This window comes from Nothobranchius furzeri, chromosome 17 (assembly GCF_043380555.1).
Source record: "Nothobranchius furzeri strain GRZ-AD chromosome 17, NfurGRZ-RIMD1, whole genome shotgun sequence".
NCBI classification, from domain to species: Eukaryota; Metazoa; Chordata; class Actinopteri; order Cyprinodontiformes; family Nothobranchiidae; genus Nothobranchius; species Nothobranchius furzeri.
In genome coordinates, this window is record NC_091757.1 from 50,148,029 (window position 1) to 50,175,373 (window position 27,345).

Here is a 27,345-nt window from a genome sequence, read left to right on the forward strand (position 1 = left end):
AACAACGTGGTGACAAAGCTTGAAACCCGGTTCGTGTAGTACTACCTCCCCCTCTCCAACGCTAACGCAAGTTAGCTTAATGTCACGTTAGCTAACAGGAAGATACTTCTCGATGCTCTGGAGACTACACAGAAAATATTGGAAGCAGACAAAGGGCTACCACTGCTTATGAGATAAGCTCTCTAAAATGAGTCTGTTCAATTTGGATCGATTTCGTTTCGTGAAGAAGGTGCCAAGCACAAACGAGGAGGTTTTCAGGTCAAGTCCCGACTCTGAAAGGGAGAATAAGCCAGGTAAGCACGCAAACGGTAACAGCTATGCTGTTAGCCAGACGTACCAGACATGCTAAATGTAGCCTGAGCACAGTGCAGAGATCATCTTCACAACGACTCGCATGAGGAGCAACTGTCAACGTAATTAAAGAATGACAGATTTTGTTATGTAAGTCGAGCTAAAGTGAATGTCTTGCGTCACCCATTCTAACTAAGGCACTGATTTTTTTACGTTTTGTGGTAAAGTTTTAAAACCCTAAAATCCCATGTTGAAACGTATATGTACTTCTAAAAAGCCAGTCTGAGTTCTAGTTTTAGGGTCATTAGGGCTATGACATAATACTCATTTCTCAGTCATCTCAGTTTATTTAAATAGCCATAGTAACTTAAATTAGGACACACATGTCTATTACCAGTCTGTCCTTACAGTTGAAGACAAACAAAAACTCACCCAAGTCTCCTGTTCAGGATGTATTTGCATTTGATCTTTAGACATTACTGTCACCAATACATTAAAGATGGAACACGAACACCAGGGCTGGGCAATAAGTTGCAAATTTATTGTTATCGACATTCTGACTCTTATCGTGATAATTTTTCTCCTTTCAATAAATTTGATAAATTAAAAAATGAAAAGATGTGTGTAGGTTGGACACATTCATGTCCCTTTAACACTAGAACTCCCAGCATTTCCCCCAGCTCTACCAGAGCTTTGTCAAATGACTACCTGTCTCTGAGGAGAACATACCTGCCACCAACTTCATCGTTCTGTTTTCAGCTCAAATGAAACCAGCTAAAGCCCCACCTAAGTCCCAAGCACGAGGAGTGGTGTTTGAGGATGACTCAGAAGAGGATGATGAAGCACCCCCAGTACCAAAGACAAAAATATCACCCTCTGGGAAATTCAGGTATTCACTTGGTTTGATAACAATGACGAAATCACTGGTTGTTAGCTGCCTTTCATTTGTAAATGTAGCCAGCCTCAGATGATGGCCAATGGAATGTGCTTGGGTGTTGGGGGTTAAGCCTGATTCATGCGTCTGCGTCAGTGCGGAGACACGCAACGTCCTTGCGGGCCTGCCAGAGAGCTCCGCAAGGGCGGACGGAGTCGAGCTCGCTTTTCTAAACATCCGTCCTTCGAGACGGACAACGCAAGCTTGTGATTGGTCAGGACGCCGCTGTCGTCTACACCGCCGCCATTGCGCCCTCAAAAACATAAAGAGAGCTGAGGATAACTAGCGGCAGACACAGAGCAGCTTGAAGAATACCTCGCGGAAAAACTCTAAAAATATGAACGTTTAATTCCCCCGTGACTGGAGGAGTGAAAAGATACGCAGCAAGCATTTTATTTGTGGACGGAAATGACAGGAAACGTGGGTTTAGAGGTGGCGAGCGCATGAAGAGGTGGAGGAGGATGAGAGACAAATTTGTCTGTGTTAAAAAGTCTCTTATATACAAAAAACACAATATAAACACACTATCTTGGACCGAAACATGACAGGATACCACAGAACAGCGCTACGCCCTCTGTTGTCCTGGTGGGGAATTGCTTTGCAACACTCTCCAGGAGACGGAGAAGTTTGAGAGCAAAACGCTTCCGTCAATCCGTGCGTGTCTGTCCCTTGCGGAGCTGACGGAGAAGCATGAATCAGGCTTTAGTCTTCCAGGCTGGCCCATCGACATTAATGGCCCAGTGGCTCTACGTGTCTCTCTCCAGTCTTGAATCTGGTCAACTGAACTTGTCCATCCAAAGACTTCACAGAAGCACACAAAGGACAAGAAAGCATTTTTTATATAGCGCTTAATATAAAAAAAGCATGAGTCCCTTCAAAAGAACAATTACAATATAAAAAGGTAAAAAAAATTATAATAAAAACTGGAAGATAAAATGAAGAATTCAGAATTTTAAAAATGAGAATTAAAAAAAATTGTTTAGCATGGGATCCTGAAAAATGTGGAATTGTTCATGTCTTCTGTCCTATGTCTCCCATGTTTCTTCCATGTCTCTCCCCTTTTCCTATGCATCATTGTGTTTTCTGTCCCTCTATTTATTATCTTTCAGCTTTCATACTCACCCTTTTGTTAAAGTGTCAGTCCAGCCATTCCCAGCCCTAGTCTCTGATTATTTCAGTTTTTACTTCTCATCAGTTTTCACTCTTAATTGCCCCTCGGGGATAAATAAAGTTTTTCTGATTCTGATTCTTTCTTATTTTTTGTGTAATATTTGAATTTTCATGTTTTATTTAGCTTCCGTTTTTGTGCCTTTGAGCACGTTTTTCGTAGGTTTTTTTTTGTTTAGTCTATTTTCCTGTTCTAGTTTTTTCCTGTTTTTTTTCCAATTGTGTTTATCCCCTCTGCTCTTTGATTTACTTGGTGAGATCCTGTTCTTGGTGTTAAGTTTTATCATTTTGTTAGTTTATCCTTATGTTCTCCTAGCGTTTCACTTTCAGTAATCTTCATGTTTGCACTGCATTATGGTTCCTTTTTTAACACAGAAAAAGTGTTATTTTACCTTGTTTTTACTGATGTTTCGACAATCACTGCTGCCTTCTTAAGAGTTTTGCCACTCTTAGTGGCATCACTTCCTTTCCTGTGTGTGTGTTGAGTTGCCGTCCGGCTTCACCAATATATGTTTTATTGCATAGCTTGCATGGGATTTTATATATGACTCCACATTTTTGTTCTGCTGATGTCTTGTCTTTGGGGTGTACAAGTCTTTTTCTAAGTGTAATGTATGGTTTTGTTGGTGTACTTATGTTATGTTTTTTCATTGTTGCCATTATTTTCTGTTATGCCTTTTATATATGGTTACATAAACAGAGTAGGAAGTGTATTCTGGTCAGAAATCACAACCAACCAACAACAACGGAGGCCTGCCATTAGAGCCTCACAGGCAGGATAACTGCAAGGCCGACTTGAACTGTTCGGCTAATTGTGAATAGGTGAGTTTTAGCAGACAAACTTGCTATAGTTGCATTTGAAAAGATGGCTTCTAAAGTTTGGTTTATGCTTGACGCATTTACTTTCTGCTTGGTGATGCGGCTCGCGGATGGAACGCGCTTCACAACTTGCAGCGTTTATGGTTCATGCGGCTTGTCTCTGCGGTGAGCCAATATTCTCCCAAACTGTAGGGGGCAGCATGGAGCTCTACGGCATGCATCCAACACTACACCTTAGTAGAAGTAAAAATTACTGTTGTTTACAACATGGCATTCCAGCATTTTTTAACAGCGTCCTCGTCTTTTCCGACAGTGCGAGCTATTTCTCTCCAAGAATTATTAACAACATGTTGATCACGGTGATCTTTGAGAGCTGAATCATACAAATGTCTGTATTTACCAAGCCCCCACAATGCGGCTCAAAATTGAGGCCAACCCGGAAGTAACAAAATTGCAGTTCCACCCTCATCTGCTGGGGGGTGGTGTCAGAAGCGAGCAAATCCTCATTGACTCCCATGTTAAAAATACCAATTTCACAGCAGAAATAAACATGTTTACAGCCTGGTACCAAAACATGTTTTTGGTTTAAATGATCCAGTTTACACTCATGACAACTCTGAGGGGGGTGAATTTTTTTCTCACTCTTCTGTTTAAGTGTATTAAAAGCCTAAAATTCTGTATAATTAATGAGCGTCAGACCCACGTGACCACAGAGCTAGCTTCGGGGAAAGGCCTCAGTAGAGCCTCGGTCTGGCCTGGAAACTGTTCCGGGATTTTGAGTCTCTGTGTTTGTGTATTCTGTTTTGGATATTTTTTGTGCAATTGTTGGACAAAATGACTTGCTGTGGCATTAATTGCACTAATAGAGCGTCCAAGGAGTCTCCACTTCATTTTTTCCGGTAAGTAAAATTATATTTATGTATTTTAGGTCACTGCCAAGCTGAGCTTAGATTTTAACATGTACTGTTTAACCATGAAATTTAAATGTAATAGGGTAAAACCCAGTGCATTTAACATAATGCTGCACTTTAGAAAATGTTGGTGGAGCTGGGTTCCGACTATCGGCATGTGGAGCTCTCGGGAGACCGATGTTTTCCACCCGGTTCTCCCCTCCCCGCAGCTCGGCGCATCTCTGTCTGATCGCGGCTTCTGTCTGCTGCGCGGGCTGCCGGCTTGTGGAGCTCTCGGGAGACCTCTGTGTTTCACCCGGTTTTACCCAGCAGCGTACCTCTGACTCAGAAGCTCTGGTGTTGTGCACAGTTATTTCCGGTTGTAGCTAGGTTGCTACCTCCGTTAGCTTAGCTCCCACCTCCGCGTTAGCTTTGGGTTAGCTTCGGGTTAGCTTGTAGCTAGTTCGACCGGGTGTCGTCAGTTGATCCGAGCCTTACAGCCCCACCCTCAGCTCCTCCTCTCTTCCCTTTTATGGAATTGTCTGGGCTTGACGGAACCTGTGACACGGTCAAAATGGCGGTGGTGGCCACCTCCCATTTAGCCTCAAAAACGTGTTATTGGAGTCTATGGAACTGAATTGTCCAGTATATATGTTGATGGTATTTACAAACCTCTGCCATACTAGTTCTTGCCAGTCCGCCATGTTTTTCCGTGTCCTTCCTTGTGGTTAGAAAATTTCCTAGGTGCGCGGTGCGGAAAGTTTGGGCCGTGCGGAGGCGCGGTGGAGGGGTATGGTTGTTAAAATGACGCAACTTTTCCGCGTGGAGCCGTGCGAACCTCACGTACGCGTCAAGCATAAACCAACCTTAACACCTATGATAAAGCTGCTTTTCAGGTGTAGAAAACAAGTCCTACTCATACACAGACTTGAGTGTGGTGTGTTGGACAGTGGGTGGGATTGTGAACTGTGTTGACAAAACTTGGGAATACGAAGGACAGTTTACTACAAGAACCTTTGGCTTGAACAAACAAGACAAGATGCCTAAAGGCTACACTGCTGCCAAGGCTTTGGCTCTGCTGCAAAATATGGGTTCTTGTGATTCAGATGGGGGAAGAATCCATTCTTTTGCAAGAGAGTTCTGACTAGTCTTCAGATGATGAGTTGTGTTCCACGTCAGAGAGCAGAACTCCTCCAAAGAAGAAAGGTCGACTGGAGACACAGACAGGCAACATTTTGGAACTTGAAATGTTAGAATCTTTGAATGAATTGTCACTACACCACCGATTCACATGTAACTGCCACATTGACAGAACAAAGGCAACCATCCACAAGTGATTAAGAATCCTAGATAACAGTCCAGTCAAAGGATAACTCTCTGGTAAAGATGGGCGATCTCGTCAAATGACAAGTCTCTGGGAGTTCTAGTGTTAAGAAGCTGTACCACCTTGAGTCACGTAAAAATAAAAACGGATGAAAGCGGACGGACGCAGCAGGGGGAGTGGCTGAACGTCGCGTTTAAGTCGGAAAAATTTCCCTACATGTAGCTCGCGGCTGACGATGGATGAAGATATCGCGTTAAGAGTTCATGCTTTTTTTAATTTTTAATTTTAATTCTGGTGCCTGTTAGCAACCGAAACACATCCTCACATGCTTGTGGATATATATTGTTTATGAAGATATGACTGTAATAAGTAAAGGTTATCAGCTGCAGTTTTAGTGTTCTCATAGAAAACGTGAGAAAAGGACACAAAACACACTTCTTTGTTTGGCCTATATAGTTGTCATCATCAACGTAACATGATTTACAGAATACATGTGACCAACTAACATTTCATGTTCTACCACCTGATGTTTGAATCAAAATGTGAACAAGATCTTAGATCCGGTGAGCCAGGCGTTTCTTGTCATCCCCTAGGTTTTGCAGCCGGTGGAGAGCAGCTGCAGCGCCTTGCTTCAAAATCTGCGTCCGCCTTGATCTCACGAGGATATCGTTGCCTACGTATGCATGACGTCGGAACAAGTCGGCGTCAAGTCGGACACAAATCTAACCGGCATGCACTACGCGCCGATCACCTGTGATCTAATCTGCGCCAAACTGGCTCATCTCAAATGGCCAAAGTGACTCAAAGTAATACATGTGACAGCCCCATCTAGTGGACAACTTTTGTTTCTGCGCATACCTGTAGTTATCGTCAATTTATCGTTACCGAGGTGAAATCCTCAGTTTATCGTGATATTAGTTTTAGGCCTTATCGCCCAGCCCTAATGAACAAAAAGCAACGTCTAGTGTGTGGAGGTTGTAGTTGCAACAATAGAACCAGGTTTGCTGCCGATACGTGAGATTTTTTATTTGGGTCCGTCTGTTGTAGGCTTCACCTAAACTCACTCTGGTTTTAGATCAGTTATGGTCGCTTCTCTTCTGAGAAAGATAACGACATCTTCTGGTCTCAGAAGCAGCTGCTTGATTCGCCAACCCCACCAGCCTAGCTGTGCAAAGCGGACTGCACGGCTACCTGCACCAGTAGAAGAAGAAGAAGAAAATATCATTTCTATAGCGCCTCTCAAGATAAAAATCACGAGGCGCTTCACAAAAACAAAAACTATAAAAAATATTTAAAAAAGCATTTAGAAAATGTTTAAAATATATTTAAAATGAGCAAAAATAGACAATTGTGATTAAAAATGTAAAGAAAGAGAGAGTGTGAATAGATAAGGGTGAAATCAGTGGATCCTGAGGAAGGTGGAATAGGTGGGGAGAGCAGAATAAAGAGAGTGGGGTTGAAGAAGGTCACACAAAAGCCTGCTTGAACAAGTGAGTCTTCAGCTGCTTTTTGAAGGAGTCCACTGAGTCCACTGATCTCAGGCTCAAGCCTGATTCATGCTTCTCCGTCAGTTCCACAAGGGACAGACACGCACGGATTGACGGAAGCGTTTTGCTCTCATACTTCTCCGTCTCCTGGAGAGTGTTGCAAAGCAATTCCCCACCAGGACAGCAGAGGGCGTAGCGCTGTTCTGTGGTATCCTGTCATGTATCGGTCCAAGATAATGTGTTTATATTGTGTTTTTTTGTATATAAGAGACTTTTAACACGGACATGTCTCTCATCCGCCTCCACCTCTTCATGCGCTCGCCACCTCTAAACCCACGTTTCCTGTCATTCCCGTCCACAAATAAAACGCTTGCTGCGCATCTTTTCACTCCTCCAGTCACGAGGAATTAAACGTTCATGTTTTTAGAGTTTTTCACGAGGTATTCTTCAAGCTGCTCCGTGTCTGCCGCTATCCTCGGCTCTCTTTATGTTTTTGAGGGCGCAATGGCGGTGCTGTAGACAACAGCAGCGTCCTGACCAATCACAAGCTTGCGTTGTCCGTCTCGACTGACGGATGTTTAGAAAAGAAAGCTCGACTCCGTCCGTCCTTGCGGAGCTCTCCGGCAGGCCCGCAAGGACGCTGCGTGTCTCCGCACTGACGCAGACGGAGAAGAATGAATCAGGCTTCAGGGGGAGAGAGGTCCAGAGTCTGGGGACCACAGCAGCAAATGATCTATCACCTTTGGTCTTTATCTCGGTGCCCTCTTTTGGCTGGTAGATGTAAACTAAACTCTGCGTCGTGCCATCAAAATAAATATTTAATAATTATTTTATTTTTTTTTAGAATTAAAGCTTTTAAAGGAAATACGGTACCTTCATTCTGCACTCCTCTAAACGAGGAATTAATTTTTAAAAATGGCTTTCTATTAAATTGTTCCATATTCAACCTTTTGCAGCATTTTTGGATGTTGAATATGATTGAAATGAAAGGGGAAATATTTATGCACTCAGATTAATTTTTTTTTTCTTTCTCCGTTTTATTGAAAAACCTTTTAGGACCGTCTCCAGAGATGTGTCGGATTGTGCAGAAGATGAGGACAATGAGGTGGATGAGAAAATGAACAAACTACTTGAAATGTTTCCTCAGTTGAAAAGAACTGACTTATTGGAGGTGAGATTATTTAAATCTGTGGCTTTTACGTTATTTTCATTACAGGTCTACAAAATCTATGTAAGCTTTCTATATCACAGTATTGGACTCTAAATTGGAGGATAAATGTTACTTTAGCTACTAATCAGTTCTAAATATGCTTATTTATTTTTACCTGTACAGTGAACTTCTTTGTGTTCTTTAGGTCATTGGGAGTACGACCACACTGGAAGGAGCTGTAGCTGTCTGCCTTTTAAAATATGGTGATAAAGAAGGTAACACTTGTTTTTCTGTTTTTTTAAAGCGCACTGAATATGTTCCCTGTGTAGCATTTTATTACAAAGCAAGGATGCTTCTCTAAAAATCAAAACAGTCCCAAATTGAACAGTAGCTGGATTTTCTTAATTGTTAATAAACTTAACAAATCTAGCTTTTCAGAGGAGCAAAGAAAACTTGAAATCTTTTTTTTTGGGGGGGGGGGGGGGGGGGTCACTTAAAGGACACAGGTCTTAAATGAACTTAAATCAGAATCAGAATGAATTTTATTGCCAGCGCTCCAGATCAGAGCATAGGAACTTGACTCCATAGTACAACCTGACCAAGGTTACACACACACATATAGACAGGACAGATACAGGCAGACCATGGGAGCAGCCATGACGGCGCTCCTTTTGTAGATGAGTGAGGGAATACGTGAGGAAAGTTCAGGGGAGGGAGAAGAAAGGCATTAACAGGGTTACACCGGCAGGGTGTAGCATTCTTAATGCAAAAAAAAAAAAGTATTATACATAAGAATTATTCAGTAAAGTGATCACAGAACAGTCTGTCTTCATCATGTTAGAAGAAAAGTGTTAGCAGAATCATCAATCTCATCTCACTGACGGAGGAAATAACACAGCCACATCACTCCTTCGCGTCTCAATCAGGGAACACCTGGTTTATTTTGTCACGTGCCTTTTATGCGTCACTGACAGCGATCTCATTAGTGAAATTACACATGACATTAGTTAACAAAAAATAAAGATATACATACAGAGATAAAACAAATGAGAACACAAGCATATGTAATATAAATCAATATTAAATCATGACCTTTTGTAGATCTCAGTTCTTAACACCCCCACTTGTTCTCACTTTGTCTTTTATTCCTGACTTCCCTTATTTTCCAAACATTATGTTTTCATATTTCTTCAATGCTGTTTTTGTTGCTGGTTTTGTCATTCCGTCTGCTACCATCTGATCAGTTTGGCAATATTGTAACATCACTTTGCCATCGTTCACACATGATCTTATAAAATGGTATTTTATATCTATGTGTTTGCATCTCTGCCTGCTGACGGGGTTCTTTGCTAAAGCAATGGTATTTTATATCTATATATATGTCGTAATCTATTGGTGAATGAAGATAAGCTGTCTTGACGTCCATCTGGTGTAAAATGAGGTTCTCCTGTACAGCACACTGCATCAGTACCCTCACGCTTGTTAGACTAGCTGTTGGGGAAAATGTATCATCATAATCTAGTCCAGCTCTTTGACCGTAACCTTTTGCTACATACCCAGCCTTGTATCTTTCTGATCCGTCGTCATTTTTCTTCAGAACATATACCCATCTACCCCCCACTGCTTTCTTGCCCTTTGGTAAGTCAGTCAGGGTATAGGTGTCATTCTCTAATAAAGAATGCATCTCTTCATCCATTGCTGCCTTCCATTTATCAGAATTTGGGGACTCTATAGCATCGTTGTATGTAATGGGCATACCACATGTTGCTCTGTAACAGTAGTCGATATATGCTCCTTGATCATCATTATCCTCCCCTTTTGATACATAGTCTTTTAAATATTCTGGTTTCTTTCTCGTCCTTTCTGGATACCTTCTGTTTGTTCCTGCTGCCTGGTTTGTGTCTGGATTTTGTTTCCATTTTTCTTCAGAAGTTTCACCATCAGATTCATCCTTGTGAGAGGATGACGTTTTCACCACTCGAGGTCGTGAGACAGTTGGTATGTCATCCTCCTCAGGGATAAGAACTGTTTGTGTCTGCCTCTCTTCAACATTTTTGCTTACAAACTTTACCAGTCTAACTTTCTGCACACTCTTGTTCAAAGGAAAGTAAATGAGATATGCAGGACTGTATTTGTCATAGCCAATGAATATTCCTTTAGTACATCTTGAGTCCAACTTTGTTTTGTTTTGCCTGTAAGCAAAACATGCACAACCAAACTTTTGCATAGTAGAAATGTTGGGTTTGCATCCTGTTAGTAAGAAGTAGGGTGTTTGTTCAGTACGACGACTGAAACATCTGTTCCTGATCACAGCTGCGGTCTGGATTGCATATGTCCATAAGTACTTGGGTAAACCGCTCTCAATGAGCATGCACCTCCCCATATCAAAAAGGGTGCGCCAATTCCGCTCTACAGTACCATTTTGATGGGGGGAATATGGCGCTGAAGTTTCATGTCTGATCTTATGTTTACTCAGTAAATCTTGGTACCTTCTGCACATAAACTCTGTCCCATTATCAGACCTAATGCATTTAACATCACCATATGAGGCTGTGTCCGCTAGGAACTTCTCGGTTGCTTGCACCGTATCACTTTTGTTTCTCAGAAAATACACAAAAATAGCACTTGAGTAATCATCCACAAATGATAGTGCATATTTATGACCATCCTTAGATGCTGGACTTATTGGACCGGCCAGATCTGTGTGCACTAGTTCAAGAGGTTTATTAGCCCTTCTGTCTGGTTTTCTATTTCTGTATTGAACAAATTTACCTTGGATACATACTTCACACTTTACTTCTTTTCCCAGTTTGCCTTTGATTTTCATGCCATCAACTACATTCTCCAGCTTTTGTAAATCATCATGATTGCAGTGACCTAGAATTTCATGCCACGTTTGTATGTCCAAGCACTTAGCACATTTATCAGTGTATTCAGTAACAGTTTCAATGTAATACAGTCTGTTGTGCTCATATATGTTAAACTCAGTACCATCTTTGTGTTTTAGTCTGTTTCTACCTGTTTTGAAGACGATAGTTGCTCCATTTTCTGTTGCAGCTCTCACAGAAAAGATGTTCTGCGGGAAAGATGGGATGTACAATGCCTCTTTCAATGTTACTTGACATTGTTGCCCTCTGCTGTCGATCAGGTACACCACAGCGTCTCCTCTACCTTCAGCAACTCCTTTACATCTGCTGCCATCAGCCAGCTCCACACAGTGTGTCCCACCATGGAAATTGTTGTCAAACTTCTTAAAAGCACTGATGTCTGTGATGATGTGTGACGTAGCACCAGTATCCACCATCAAACCTTTAATCTCAATCTCCTTCCCAATTCCAGGATTCGCGTTGTCTGTCTTTAGCTTGAAAGCATAAGTGTTGTCTTGGGTCCTGTCGTCGTCATCCTCACGAGCTATGCGTACCTCATCACCTCGTTGATTCCTCCGGCACGTCGCGTCTCGGTGAGTGTTGCTCCTGCATCGGCTGCACCACTGCTTCTGACGACACGTTCTGGCCTTATGTCCTTGTCGGCCACACTTAAAACAGGTCACTCCGGTCACTGTGTCTCCTCTTCGATTTGCAACAGCTGCTGCCGTGTGTCGAGACTCATTGTAATTTGGTCTCGCCTTCATGACGTTGTCATGTTCTTCCTTGCGCATTTTCTCTGTATCCTCAAAACTACGTAGCTTGCTCTTGAAGTCAGCAAACTTAACATCCGAGTCACTTTGCATTATATGCACAGAGAATGGCTTATATGTCTCTGGTAATCCTTTTAAAATCATAGCTACCAGCAGCCCATCACTTAGTGTCTCTCCTGCGTTTCTTAAAGCAGTAATTGTAGTCTCCGCTCGTAGGATATATTCCGTTACACTTTCATCATGCGTCTTCTGAAGAGAAGTTAAGTCAGTATAAAGACCGATGATCCTGGGTTTACCTTTGCCAGCGTAGTGGTCCCTCAATATCAGTAGTGCTGCGCGGCCATCGTCAGCTGCGTCTCTCATCACGAGAGACAGGCTCTTGTCGTCCAGGAATTGGATCAATTCTGCGTACGCTTCCGCGTTCTTATTCTCATCATCGGAATCAGCTTCACCTTCATCGGTGCTCAATATAGTGTCTTTTAGTCCTTGTAATCTTAAGTGGCCTAGGAATTTGGTTTCCCACAACTCGTATTTCTGCTCATCTCCGTCAAATGCCAATCTTGCCCACCTGCTTCCGGATTCCATCACTCGCCGGCTCATGGTGTAGGCTGACAGCGGCTCACCAAAGGTGATCGTTCCTCTTAATGTGTCTGCGGGAATCCTTCGGTTAGGCTCCTTTTACCGATTAGACTGGGCCCATAACCTGTTAGCAGAATCATCAATCTCATCTCACTGACGGAGGAAATAACACAGCCACATCACTCCTTCGCGTCTCAATCAGGGAACACCTGGTTTATTTTGTCACGTGCCTTTTATGCGTCACTGACAGCGATCTCATTAGTGAAATTACACATGACATTAGTTAACAAAAAATAAAGATATACATACAGAGATAAAACAAATGAGAACACAAGCATATGTAATATAAATCAATATTAAATCATGACCTTTTGTAGATCTCAGTTCTTAACAAAAAGTTTATTTGAAACAGATTTTCATCTCAGCCTACTGAGGTGTTGCCAGTTTTTTCCTTTCAAAAAAGCCAAAGAGGGACGTTGTTTACAATATTTACAATCATTGAGGCAGTGAGGTTGCCTAGTTATTGTTTTGTAAAGATCCTAAAGCCGGGCGTACACTGTGCGACTTTTTCACTCGTAGCACTCAGCTTCAGCTCAAACTGTACGACTTCCTCGCAACGCAGATCTCACGAGTCATGTGCTCACACTGTACGACCCAGTTCTCGGATGTGACCTGACTGCTCACACTGTACGTCTGGTAGCAACACGTCGGCCCTAAAAATATGCTAAAAATAGCAGTTTTTACACAACACGTCAGACTTTTTTGTCTTGTTTTGCCTGTTGTCCTTCGGGAGTGCTGCAGGAGGACACACAGGGATTTATGGGGGTTGGATGAGGAAAACGAAATAAAGAAAGTAAATCTGTGTTTTGTGATCAGTTTAATTTGACACGAACACGACAAACACGCTTTCTTGACAATCTTTGTGAGTAAAAAAACGTGTAGAAATAAAAACGAACAATGTGTGTTATTAGGGAGATAGCGGGTGAGCGGTGTTGATGCAGGATTGCGCATGCGCCGTGAGCGGTTCTGATACTTTTTGGGTCGCAGCTGCTCGCAGCGCCGCTTCAACAGTGCGATACCCTCACGAGGGACGAGCAAAATATCAAGCACACCAGAAGTCCGTGCGAGCTCACGATTGCTGGTAGCTGGTCACGTGGTGTTAATCGCCTCTCGTAACCCCCCTGTACACTACACGACGCACAGCGCAAAACTCGCCCCGATCTCGTGGATTCTCACACGAGTGGAAAATCGACTCAAAAAAGTGAAAAAGTCGCACAGTGTATGCCCGGCTTAAGCCAGTAAACAGGAGCAACCCAGAAGTTACTCCTTGGATCCCCTGAACCGGCATTGTTTTGCTCTAATATTGGGTTAAAAGGCTAGAAGTTAACGTTAAGCTAACAGTGCTAGCGGTGAATTAGAAGCAAATAGTCAGGTTTAAAAATATCTCAAGCTACATTTTCAACTAACAAAAAACTCAGTATTGCAATGAAATGTATTTCTAGTTTTTGAGTTGTGTATGACTCATCTTTGCTTGTCATCTAGAATATTCCAGCAATGATCCATAAATGGCAACAGCCATCAAAACTGTGGAACAGGAGTGAGATAGTGACCTGTGTTTAGAAAAAGGCTGCAGTACCCAAATCTGACCATAGGATGTCATTCTTCATTCTTATACATCATTCACTTTAAAAAATAAAAAACAGGTTACCGCTGACTGCTTTTGTCAGTTTTTGTTGCGACAACACTGGATATTTTGTCTCATCAGCTCTGAGTAATGACAGGAAGAGAAAGCAGGATGGATCCAGCTGTTCTCAGGATAGTGGGGAGATTCAACCCAGCAAGAAAAGGAAACCATCTCTGGTAATATCATACATTTTTCTATTTCGTTTAAAAAACGTGTTTTTTCTCTTGTGGTTCACATTTTTGTCGTTAAAAACCTGAAATGAGAATAATCACGTATTTTAAAGGTCTCCTGTAAAGAAGAAACAGAGGTTAAAGAACCACATTGGGAGAAGAAAGAGGCCATGGTGAGAAGACTCCAGAAGCGGTTTCCGGACCAGGATAAGGAGGTTAAGATATGGAGCGTCTCTAACTTGATCATACTTTAGTATAGGGACTAAATTAAAGACCAAGTTCACCGAGAAACAGATCGTTTTACTTCTTATTTTTGAAATGAAGATTTGTCATTGAGTGTCACATGCAAGCTGAACTTTATTAGTCTTCTACATGAATTTCCTGCATTAGCTGCTGATGGAAAATAGACGAGGAAAGGCTTGGTCAGAAAACGCCACACAGGTCAACGTCACGCTGAAAATTATCATTCATGGATTCACTCATCTTGGCTCACGTCGGGGAAGACCGTTAGTTTAACGTCCAGGAAACAGCAGAGCGCGTCTGCTAGTAGAAGCTAATTGTTAGCATTAGCAACTCCACAACACAGCAGAACTTTTTCAGACTTGTGCTATTTGTGGAAATAACACAAAGCAAAGCAAACAGAGTCAGTGGTAGTCCCATTCCTGTCAGCCAATCAGAGGTGAGGTGTCCGAATATCAGGAAGTAAGACTGCAAAACCGTTTTTCTGCTCTCTTTTTCTCTGGGTAACTTCTACTTCTTGGAACAGGAACATCAGACCGTTTTCCCCACAGAGATTAACTCACAAGGCATTTATTTATCCTAAAGACCGCTGCTAATGTGTCAAAAAATGAGTGATTTTGGTCTTTAGCCATCAAACTCATGCTTTTTGATAGAGGCTGCCCGATGCATACATTTTTTTCTTCATCGGCCAAAATTATTTTTAAAGCCCATCTAAAAATAAATAAATAAATAACAGGCACCTGTGTGGCCAACTGCCGCCACTACTAGACTTAAGAAAAGACCCGAAGGACCCCCACTCCCCCCCACCCAACCCACTGTTTGTTTAATGTTCAATAAATATTAAGAGGTTTATTGACTTATTTCACACAGTGAGTGTTCAGTTATCTTTCACAATCAATGTGCTGCTAAAACGTGTATATATATGTGTATGTATATGTATATAAATATATATACATATACATATATATGTATATATATTTATATGTATATACATATAAATGTATATATATATATATATATGTATATGCATATATATACATATATATGCATATATATAGATATATATATATGTATATATATGCATATATATATATACGTATATATATATGCATATGCATATATATATATATATATATAGGCTTTAGATATCGGTCATCAGCAATTAAATTCTTTAAAAATCTGCATCGGGCTTAAAGAAAACATATCGGCCGGCTTCTACTTTTTGATAGATGAGTTGTTTCTAGTCTAGAAGGTGTTCACTGACCGAGGCTTACATTAATTTTTTGGGCGTAGGAGTTGCGGCTGGTGCTTAAAGAACACGACTGGAATGTTGAAGAGTCTTTGCTGGTCCTGCAAATGTTCTCAGACACAGGTGCTGCAAAATCTTCTTGTCTGAATTTTGCTATCTTGTCATTTATGTCTCATTTATTTGTAATTTCTCTTTTTATTATTTGACAGAAAATAGTTCCAGCTCAGTTGATTCAGAGGAATCTTCATCTAAACGCAGCAAGTTGACTAATTTGCGGGACCAAAATTCTAAAGATGATAAAAATAGTGAAGATTTTAAAGATCATGAAGATGTCAGTGCATCAGACGGAAACAGTGGAAATGACACTGATGTAACAAAGGACAGCGAAGATGAATCTGAGTCAGACAACCACAAAAGTTCAAAAAACAGCATTCTGTCATTTTATGCAAAAAAATCAGATTCAGCTCCTTCATCCTCTTTTGAAAAGCAGAGACAGACTTCTTCTTCTGTGAAGCCTTCCTCATCATCGTCAGCCGCTCAGGTTTTGTCTAGATTTGCGAGCGAGACCAGTATAGCTAAGAAGCAGGCAGAGGAGAGAAAAAGGAAGGCACAAGCCGCCAATAAGCACATCAGTTCTGATGAAGAGGATAGTGGTGAAGAGGACGCCGTGTCGAGCGAGTATGACGATTCCGATGATGAGCTGGATGCTAAAGAAGGCGCGATGGACGCAAAGACTGCGATAGTCACTTTTTTTCAAGATGCTTCTCTAGATGAGCTCTCCTTGATTTCTGGTTGTTCAATAAAAAAGGCCCAGAAGATCGTGGAAATGAGGCCGTATGACAGCTGGGAAAGCTTGGTGAGGTTTTTTATTTTTATGTTTTTTTTTACCACAAGTAAATCGTTTATACATCATTCACGTTTTGTTCCTTAAAACGTTTTAGTTTACTAAATTATCAGTTTAATGTAAAAATGAAAAATATTTCTCTGTTTATATGAGTAATTGATACAGGAATGCATGAATTCCATTCCTTTCTGTTCCTCCTCAGTGGGAAGTCTTCCATAAAGAAAACGGACTTTCAGAAAATTTGGTGTCAGGTTGTAAAGTTGTCCTCAGGGAGCGAAGGGTAGTCCTGGGGCTCATGTCCAAATGTGAGACCATTTCTTCAAAAATGATTCAACGGGTCACGAAGGTGATGGAGAGTGGGTCAGGATCCGTGAAAGCGCCCAGCATACTCAACAGTCAGTGAGTAAAATCCTTCATATGTTGTGTTGTCACAGCACTGCAAAAAATATACAGAATTTTACCTGTAGAAATGTTGGACAGTGTCATGCATTTTATTGTGAAAATCCAAGTAGTAATCCTAGGCTGGTAATTTATTTTGTCTCAGGTTAGAGATGAAACCATACCAGTTGATTGGTCTGAAGTGGCTGTTGCTCCTGCATGAACACAACCTGAGCGCCATCCTCGCTGATGAAATGGTAAGGCAGCCATGTGAAAGCCTGTAGGATAGGTAGTACTTCAATTCAAACAATTCCAGGAAGCGGCTTTGTATTTAAAGAGCAAGTCACCCCCAAATCAACTTTTTTTTGCTGACAAACTATATAAACAAGTGTCTAATTATGCTATAGACATGTGCAGTCGGTAAATTGGCACTTAGTGCATCTTAGTTAAAATTTAAATATTCTGCCTAAAACTGTCAGTGTTGCGCCCTCTTCAGGTAAAAACTCTGCACTGCATTTGATTTTAAATCTGCCATTGTTATTGGCTACAGGAACACCATGATGTTAGCTGGTACATTATGATGTCACAATGTTGTTGTGAGCCTGTGTGTGTGTGTATTTGTTAGCAACTCCACCCTCTCGGTCTGCCAGGAAACAGCATTTGTTGCATTTTTCAAACAGGAAGTGGGAGTGGAGTAAGACTCTGGCAGGGTTTGACTTGCTCTTTAATAAAGCTTGTTTAGAGCCACATTTCCGGTGCGGAGCAGGTGACCGTCGGCGGTGTTGAATGTTATGGATCTTGGGGGTGGGCGATATAGCCTAAAATCTATATTGCGATATAATTTGAAAAATGTGCGGTAACGGTAAATATTGCAATATATGACTTTCTTTTGTATATATGTCAAAAACGACTGTTTCTAAACATACCCACATACCAGATACCACAAGTCCGTCGTAGATGCATAGTGTGTTATTCCTCGGAGTTCTTGCTTTACTTGCTCGCGGACTTTCTCGTGCAGTTTTGGCATCTCTGTTTGGCTGAAGTGTTTGCGGCTCGGTACCTCGTAACGTGGATCGAGTGTCTTAATCATGTCCCGAAAGCCGCTTTTCTCCACTGTAAGAAACGGCACCATGTCCTTACACAGGTACGTGGTAATGGCGTTTGTAATATCAATCCACCGTTGATTATTTCTCTCATACTGAGTGCCTTTAGCAAATGCTTGTAAAATATCCGTCTGCTGGTGTGTAAGACCACCTTTTTTCTTACCGCTCGACTGACTGGGCGTTTTTTGAGGACGCAGTTTTTGGCTTTCTTCGTATTCCACAACGTGCTTCGTTTTGAGGTGGTAAAACAAATTAGATGTATTCCCTCTATTCGTTAATACTTTATTCTGGCATACTTTGCAGATTATATGGTTCTGCTCCACATCCGACTCCTTAAAGCCAAACCAAGTCCAAATGACCGATGTTGCACCGGTCTTCTTTATGAGAACCTCCTCCACCACAGGCTCCATGCTTTCAGCCTCAACAGACGCCGCTTGATGACGTCGTCAACATGCGCTACCGGCCAAATTAATATCATTTCTACCGTATACCGCCCACCCCTAATGGGTCTGCAATTTTCATGCGAGCAATTCTATCGCAGTTTGGGCTCTCATGTCAGGAGGCGGAGTTATATGAACCTTCATGCGAAATTGTTATAAATAAGTATTTTTGTGCTACAATAAATAGTCTGCAGAGCTAAAGACAAAAACAAAATGGTTACCGCTGGCTTTTTGACTCGTTTTTCTTTTACTCCTTTCAGGGTTTGGGGAAAACCATCCAGGCTATAGCATTTCTGGCCCAGCTGTATGAAAATGGTATACAAGGTCCTCATCTCATCACTGTGCCTTCCTCTACTCTGGGTATGGACCTTCAAAAATAACTGTTTGTCTCACACTGTATGTGATAATGTAGCAAACAGTGCTATGTAAGGTTGGGAGATGTATAAAAAATGTTCAGAGGAAGTCCCAAAAAAGTGACTATGGGTGCCGTAAAGCTTTTTGTGGACCTGACACACAGCACAGACTGTATGCAGCGAGCCACCAATCACAATCATTCTTACTTAGATTGCAGAAGAAGGCCACAAAAGGTCCTCCCGTTAAAGATAGTTGGATCAAATTGTATTGAATCAATAGAGGGTAAATACAACCATGTATACACACAAACAGAGGGACACAGTGCCGTGTCGAAAGGAACTGTCACCACTACTTCGACCAGGCTCTCTGTGTGGACTTGCCGACTGTGTACGTTGATGGCAGTTCCTTTCGACACGGCACTGAACCTCGTTTAGGCATGGGTGTTGTTTGGCTACATGCCAACCGGAAAGACTCTGAGTGTTACCAGTTAGGTCCTAAGACCTCACAGTTTGCTGAAGTGGCTGGGATCTTGATAGTGCTACAACTCGCTGCTGACCGTGGTGTCCGCAAGCTGGTGATCTGCACTGACTCGGACTACGCGCGTCTCAGTTTCATTTGTCATCTACCTTCTTGGAAAAGTAACGGGTTCTTACCTCTAACCGGAAGCCCGTTAAACATCAGGACCTCTTCATGGCTTGTGATGCCTTAGTGACATCATGACATGCAGATCTATTGGTGTTCGGTCAAAGGACATTCTCGTGCGAATGTCCTTTGACCTCACGCCATTTACCATAGTTGTTCATTTTTCATTGGCTGGTTGATCTGTAAGTCAACAATATTACTGTGCTGCAATTGGTTAGACCCACACATGAGAATAAGGGGCAACACTTCTGACCGATCAGCCAATTGTTGATTTAGCCACAGAAGATGGGGTAGTAGCGATGGGTTCCGAATTCGGTACTTTTTAAGGTACTGACCGAATGCCATAGTACCGACAGAGCACCGGTTCACATCATTTGAAATGGTGCCTCGTTTCGGTGCCCGTCCTTCATAATGAGAACTTGCCTAGACAGCTGCGCATGCACAAGAGCGATACGTTGGTCGCTGTGAGCCAGTTGTAAACAGAGCAGCACGGTAGAAAGAACGCACGCTAAAGCTTGGGTCCTCTTCACTAAATGTGATGGGTAACTGGGTGATGATGAAACCAGCGACAACGATCTAAGTGAGACATCCTCATCTTAATCTGCTCCGGTAGGTAAATAAAATGTTTAAGATCACGTTAGCTTGATATTTTAGCTTCCGTTTCGCTAATGGTGCGTTCGCTTTCTCCTCGGAACTCCAAATCTTCGGCTAGAAGAACATGAACGTGCTCTAAAGTTTGGCTTCACTTTACTAAATGCGACGGGTGATTGGGTGAAGATGAAACCTGAGACAACGATCTAAGTGTGAGGCATCATCGTTTTAATCTGCTCCAGCAGCTAAATAAACTGTTTAAGATAACGTTAGCTTGATAAATTAGCTTCCATTGCCACCATTGTTATCAGCTAATGGTGCGTTCGCTTTCTCCTCGGAAATTCTAACTTCCCAGTAGGAAATATTAAATGAAAAAGGACGGTAAAAGGAATGAAGATACACAGTAAATTTAGTTCACAGTAAAGGTGTTTGCTTCAGTTTAATTATCAGCTTATAAAACTACAAGGACGATGTTAAAATACAAACAGTTGTATGTTATCGTGATATTTATCAAATATGGTTATATATTGAGAAAATATATATTTAATTATAAAAGAGAATTAAAATATTAAACACTCAAAAGTATCAAAAGTTGGTACCGTTAAGTACCGGTATCGATTCCTAGGTACCAGGAATTAGTACCAGATCGATTCACATGTCAAAGATACCCATCCCTATGGGGTAGCCCTTCACCTGTTGGGTCGGGTTAGGTGTAGCCCAAACGTTTAAAACTAATATGATGATGGTAACAGAGATTGTGGTAAGAGAGATGTTATCTGGAGGAAACTTTTTATGCTTTCTTTGGTATTTCAAGTTTGATTGTGTTGCATCTGAGCAGTCCCCCACTCCAGTACGACTTACAAGACCATCATTCCTACTAGAGGCCACTGCAAACATGCTGATTAAACGAGTCAGCCATGTTTTAAAGAGGGTACAAGTGTGTTTCTTTAGGGTATTATCTTTGTAAAGCTGCCTGTAAAATGATATTGTGTTTTTTTTTTCTCCATCCTTTAGATAACTGGGTTAGAGAGCTCAAGTTGTGGTGTCCAAGCCTTGAAGTCCTTATTTATTATGGTAATCCTCACTCATTTATTTTCTCCTCCGTTCAGTAGACATCATTGTGTTTTACTGCTCGCAGAGGCTTCACTAAATTACTGCTAGATGCCAACATGAAGTATTTTCTAAAGATGGATCTCAGACTAGAATTAACTATCACATGTACCGTTTTAAACAGGTTCTGTGGAAGAGCGACGCTACCTCAAACATGACATCCTCTCTGGGGAAATTTCATTCAACGTCATCGTGACCACGTACGCAAACACCATAAACATGTCGCCATAAAAATGTTTTTGCGTTTATTAAGTTGGCGCTGTTGACTTTGAGAGCACAGTGAACATGATGCAACTCCTGCTAAACATTTCTTGTGTGTGACTGATAGGTATAGCTTGGCCATCGGTAACGACAGCGACCGCAGCCTTTTCCGGAAGCTGCAACTGCAGTACGCCATATTTGATGAAGGCCACATGTTAAAGAACATGAACACTCACCGCTACCGTCACCTCATGTCTATTAATGTGAGCTGACTTCTATCCTTTACATATTTATCCCTTTATTTCTGTAGAGATTTGATTCATTATCTCAGAATTATTTTTCCCCTCTACTTTATTTCCAAGATGTCCATTTTCTGTATTTTTTTTTTCTTCATGTAGGCTGAGCATCGCCTGCTGCTAACAGGAACTCCTCTACAGAACAACCTCCTGGAGCTGATGTCTCTCCTGAACTTCATCATGCCTTCAATGTTCTCCAGCTCCACGATACAACTTTCTAAAATGTTTTCCATGGTGGGTTTGGTTTCTTTGGACTTCTGTCTTCACTCAGACCGAATGACGCCAAATACTGTAAACTCAAAGAGGATGCAGGCTCAAACATACTTGATTGAAAAACTGGAATCAAATACTCTTAAGTACATGTTACCACAAGAGTAGCAGTACCACGTGTTTAAGTGTCACAGAAATGGTAACTTCTTTTGTTGTCAGAAATCTCACGAGGAACAAAGCAGTTTTGAGAGGGATCGTATCTCTCAGGCCAAACTTATCATGAAGCCGTTTATTCTGCGGCGAGTCAAGAGTGAGGTGAGTCGATCTTTGGAAATGGGAAAGTTATTTGACTTTTAGACATTGATTGTATTTCATTGTGCTTTGTTTCAATCACTAAATATTAGTACTTTAAGCCAAATAGTCGGAGTTATTCATCAATGCTTCTTTTTAAAGGTCACAACTAGGGTTGTCACGGTGTGAAAATGTAACCTCTCAGTTATTGTGACCTAAATTATCACGGTTTTCGGTATTATCGCTGTATTTTTTTTTTAACGTGTTGCATTTCAAGACAACTAAATAAACCCTGTATATCAGGGAAATATTGTACTGTTTGTGTCTAAATTTAGCCTAAAATTAGTTATTTTGTAATTATGTTGTTTATTTGTTTACATTTTTCCCCTTTGGTCTTTAAAATACAATATTTGCCGATAACTTCTTATTTTTTGTCTGTTTGATGTCATCATTTTAAAAATATTAGATCAGATGATACTCAGTACTCAAGTAGCCTTCTAATCAGATACTTTTTTACCCGTATTTGAGTAATAAACCCTATATCAGGAAAATATTGTCCTCGGTTTGTGTCCTTCCAGTGAGCTTTGCAGATTTGGGAAAATGTCATCAGGCAGTAATCATTGTTAAATTCATAATTATTCTCGGAGAGAGACCAACTCTTATCTGCCCCTGGGAGCCCCGTAATGCATAGCGTCATTTCAACATGGGGGTGTCCGCGACACGGTTTATATGCAGGTAGCGGCGCTGCGGCTGCTTTATTTAGCGACTCGTTGCATTCTCCCTCAACCCAAATCCTCGGATCACGCATTTTAGCTAAAACGCTAACGTTAGCTTGCCTTGCGTTGACTGTAGAGTTGTGGGTGATGGTCACGCAGATGTGTCATGAGATTTGAAGAGTTGCTGCCTTTCACAGACACTTTTTCTGCACGTGCTGCAAACAGGATAGCCGTCCGTCTTCTATAAACTCCCTCAGCATTCTTCAAATATCTAAAAGATGCCCGTACTTCCCACTTTGTCTTCTTTGAGGGATAAAAAATGTCCTCCTGAGCGCTGCCGTCTCCTCCTTTGGCCAGTATTTCAGCTTTAGCTTCAAGAAAGTTTTGGTTGTAAACAACAAAGTGCTCATGTGCCGCCGGCAACTTCAGCAGATGATACGGTGGCTGGTAAGGGTCACCGCGCCTACACCGCAGCCACGGTAAACCCACCGAGATAATATAGTTTTTTTTTTTAAAAACAAGACGGTTATTATTATTGTCAACTTTTTTACCGGGGTTTACCGCTACACCGGTTACCGTGACAACCCTAGTCACGACAAATTTATTCTCTGGGATCCGCTTTACTGAAGAATGTTCACGGGCTCTTTTGGTCTTTAGGCTTGTTTTTAATTCTAATAAAAACAGTTTTCTGACTTTTCCCAGGTTCTCAAGCAGCTTCCATCTAAAGAAGAAATGGTGGAGTTCTGCCCGATGAGTGAGAAACAGAAGGCTCTCTACGAGGCCCTGCTGAAAAAACTTAAAAGTACCACAAACGGAGAGAGTAAGACTCATTTTATTGCTGTCCTGAGTCTTCCACGTTGTGATTGATGGTGTTAAACATTATTTTGTGTTTGTCTTCAGAGCGGGAGCTGTGTAATGTAATGATGCAGCTGAGGAAGATGGCCAACCATCCTCTTCTCCATAGACAGTACTACACCACAGAAAAGCTCCAAGCCATGAGCAAACTTATGCTTAAGGTCCATCCTACTACCAAATCTCCATGTCCCCCCCCCCTTGTTCATGTTTTGTTCCTCATGTTAATTGCTTCTTTCCTTCCTTAGGAACCAACACACATTGATGCCAACGCCGCTCTGATCCAGGAAGACATGGAGGTGATGTCAGACTTTGAACTGCATCGTCTGTGTCAGCAGTACTTCTCCATCAGCTCCTACCAGCTTGATAAAAATCTTCTGCTCGACTCTGGGAAATTCCTCCACCTGAAAGAGCTGCTAGCCTCACTAAAAAGCCGGGTCAGAACATGCGTGCTAAACAGCCTTTGTGAATAATAAAGCACGTGTTTATTACTTCTTAGCACAGGTTATTAACATTTCTGTCCTCCTCAGGGAGACAGAGTGGTGTTATTCAGTCAGTTTACCATGATGCTGGACATTGTGGAGGTGCTGCTGAAGCACCTCGATCACCGTTACGTCAGACTGGATGGATCCACGCCCATAGCTGAACGGTAAGGCACTTGTCACAATTCAAGTTAAATAAAAACAAAAATTGCTAAACTAGAATCAGAATTCACCCTCACCTCACCGTTTGTGCCGTCTTCCTTTTTGTAGGATAGTGTTGATAGATGAGTACAACACTGACCCAGACATATTCCTGTTCCTGTTATCAACACGTGCCGGTGGGCTGGGCATCAACCTCACCTCGGCTAACGTCGTCATCCTGCATGACATCGACTGTAATCCCTACAACGACAAGCAGGCAGAGGACCGATGCCACCGTGTGGGCCAGACCAGGTGAGGTGGCATCGAAATGTAGTCATTTTAATTTAGCGTAATCCTCTTTTTGGGATAATAGATCGGCTTTAACATGGTGAGCTACATATGGAGTTAGGGATGTGTACCGAATTCGGTACTTTTTAAGGTACCGACCGAATTCCATAGTACAGACCGAGCACCGATTCACGTCATTTGAAACAGTGCCTCGTTTCGGTACCCGTCCTTCACAACGAGTACTTGCCTAGACAGCTGCGCATGCGCAAGAGTGTTACGGCGTCGGTAGCTGCGAGCGAGTTGTAAACAGAGCAGCGTGGTAGAAAGAACGCACGCTAAAGCTTGGGTCCACTTCACTAAATGTGATGGGTAACTGGGTGATGATGAAACCAGCGACAACGATCTAAGTGAGACATTCTCATCTTAATCTGCTCCGGTAGGTAAATAAAATGTTTAAGATAACGTTAGCTTGATACTTTAGCTTCCGTTTCGCTAATGGTGCGTTCCCTTTCTCCTCGGAACTCTGAAATTCCGACTAGAAGGACATGAACGCGCTCTAAAGTTTGGCTTCACTTTACTAAATGCGACGGGTGATTGGGTGAAGATGAAACCAGCGACAACGATCTAAGTGTGAGGCATCATCGTTTTAATCTGCTCCAGCAGTTAAATAAACTGTTTAAGATAACGTTAGCTTGGTATGTTAGCTTCCTATGCCGCCATTGTGATCAGCTAATGGTGCGTTCGCTTTCTCCTCGGAAATTCTAACTTCCCAGTAGGAAAAAAAAGACGGCAAAAGGAATGAAGATACACAGTAAATTTAGTTCACAGTAAAGATGTTTGCTTCAGTTTAATTATCAGCTTATAAAACTACAAGGATGATGTTAAAATACAAACAGTTGTATGTTATTTATCGTGAAATTTGTCAAATATTGTTATATATTGAGAAAAATATATATTTAATTATGAAAGAAAATTAAAAATATTAAACACTCAAAAGTATCGAAAATTGGTACCGTTAAGTACCGGTATCGATTTGTAGGTACCGGGAATTAGTACCGGATCGATTCAAATGTCAAAGGTACCCATCCCTATGAGTGTGACGGGATTTAAAAGTTAAAACTGGAATTTATGGAATGCTTTAAGCAGGAGAAAAATCCACTTAAACAAGCTGCCCGTTTTAAGGGTTCGATGTAGTTGGTAACACACCTCTCTGTGTGTGCCAGGACCGTAAAGGTGATTAAGCTGATCAGTCAGGGCAGCATCGAGGACGGCATCCTGCAGCTCGGCAACAAGAAACTAAAGCTTGAACAGGACATGACCGCTGCTGACCAAGGTAAGGGATCGTCTACAGGTGTGTGGGGAAACCGTGAAAGGGATACTTTGCAGTTTTGGCTTGCTTTTAGCACCCCCAAATGAGTGATTTTCATTATTTGTCTGTTAGAATCATCAAAATTAAAGAAATCAACACTTGAAATACATCAGTCTGTGTTTAATGAATAATCTAACATACAAGTTTCACTTTTTGAATGGAATTACTGAAAACAATCTACTTTGTCGTGGTATTCTCATTTTATGACCAACACCTGTATGTCATTACTGCACGTGCTTCAAAATTTATCGCGATGTAGATTTTAGGCCATATCACGTATTACTAGAATAAACATGGATATGTTGAATAAAATCAAAGAATAGTACAAAAAAGTCCCGTTTTAAAGTATATGTATATTTTTATTTAAGTGCAAGTTAATCAAATTTAAAGCATTTCACAATGGAGGACGATTTTCTGTGACAATTTAGAGCATTTGACATGATAATCAGTTTGTTACTGGTTTGTTAATGAATTGTTCTTTAGGTGGTGAAGGGACCGTACCTGAAGACATAGCGTCTTTGCTCAAAGCCTCCCTGGGACTGTGACACACAAACACATCAGACTTGAAACTGAGCAAATGCATTTTTGAAGACCTTGGGATTGGATAACGGTAGTCTTTTTACAAACGCTGCCTTGAAAAAGACTTGGTTGCACGGTAAATGTTTCTAAAGATTTACCCTCCACATGAAGGAACGTTCATCCTACGAGTTCATGTGGCCTAGGTTCATTATGACTGAATGAGATATGGTTACTTAATAAAAAGACTACCGATAAAATAAAAAAATAGATGCCATCAAGGGATTGTCCCTTTTTAATATCCATGAACTTTGTACGTACTCACACGTTCGCAACGGTGCTAAAATACTGGTAACGTGTTTGATTTTGTTTATTTCTAAACAATTTTCCAAAGTTAAAGCTGTATCAACATTTCCGTGTTGTGTATTTGCATTTTTGTCACGAGATTCAGCCTGTGAATTTAACAACCTTTAACAGGAAACACCACTTCATATTTTGTAATGTACAACATTCAGTTTTAATATTGATGAATTTAACAATATTTAAAAAATGGGAGGAATAGAAAACGTCCATCTGGAATGAGTTTATCCTAAACAAACCAAGAGATGCAGGCCATGTTCCAACGCCACCTGATGTGTTCATGATGTAGATGAGTGGCCTATTGGCTGTAACTTTACATGTTACTGCTTAAGGTTTTGTTATGTTCTTTGTATGTTTTCAGGTTTGTGTTTTAACCAATAATAAACATTTGAAATATTTGTATTTGTTTTTCAGTCATTAAACATTAGCATATGCTTTTTTTGGTACCGATACGATATAAAACTTTTAACAAAGGCCGATAGCCGATATAATGGCTGATATATCTCCCTCACAAAATAAAAATAAAAATTTTCTTATGCT

The 27,345-nt window shown here is 41.3% G+C and overlaps 1 protein-coding gene across 1 annotated transcript; it reads left to right on the top strand.

Moving 5' to 3' along the window:
* Positions 1 to 27,203, top strand: smarcad1a (SNF2 related chromatin remodeling ATPase with DExD box 1a). The gene is made up of 23 exons (XM_015972806.3): positions 1 to 293; positions 1,051 to 1,180; positions 7,969 to 8,083; positions 8,268 to 8,337; positions 14,044 to 14,138; positions 14,246 to 14,347; positions 15,666 to 15,744; positions 15,831 to 16,477; positions 16,668 to 16,864; positions 17,010 to 17,100; positions 18,647 to 18,746; positions 20,988 to 21,047; positions 21,208 to 21,283; positions 21,412 to 21,547; positions 21,683 to 21,814; positions 22,010 to 22,105; positions 23,500 to 23,617; positions 23,698 to 23,813; positions 23,898 to 24,086; positions 24,180 to 24,298; positions 24,402 to 24,584; positions 25,784 to 25,893; positions 26,413 to 27,203. Exons 1-23 carry the CDS (start codon positions 188 to 190, stop codon positions 26,472 to 26,474), a joined length of 3,129 nt encoding a protein of 1,042 aa, XP_015828292.1. The 5' UTR covers positions 1 to 187; the 3' UTR covers positions 26,475 to 27,203.
* Positions 27,204 to 27,345: the final 142 nt, after the last annotated feature.

Excerpts from the sequence above, each read along its gene's own strand:
- smarcad1a (XM_015972806.3), top strand. The coding sequence starts at position 188 with ATGAGTCTGTTCAATTTGGATCGATTTCGTTTCGTGAAGAAGGTGCCA. Across the intron at positions 21,048-21,207 it reads TGAAGTCCTTATTTATTATG|GTTCTGTGGAAGAGCGACGC; the intron begins GTAATCCTCACT and ends CGTTTTAAACAG. Across the intron at positions 21,815-22,009 it reads TTTCTAAAATGTTTTCCATG|AAATCTCACGAGGAACAAAG; the intron begins GTGGGTTTGGTT and ends TTTTGTTGTCAG.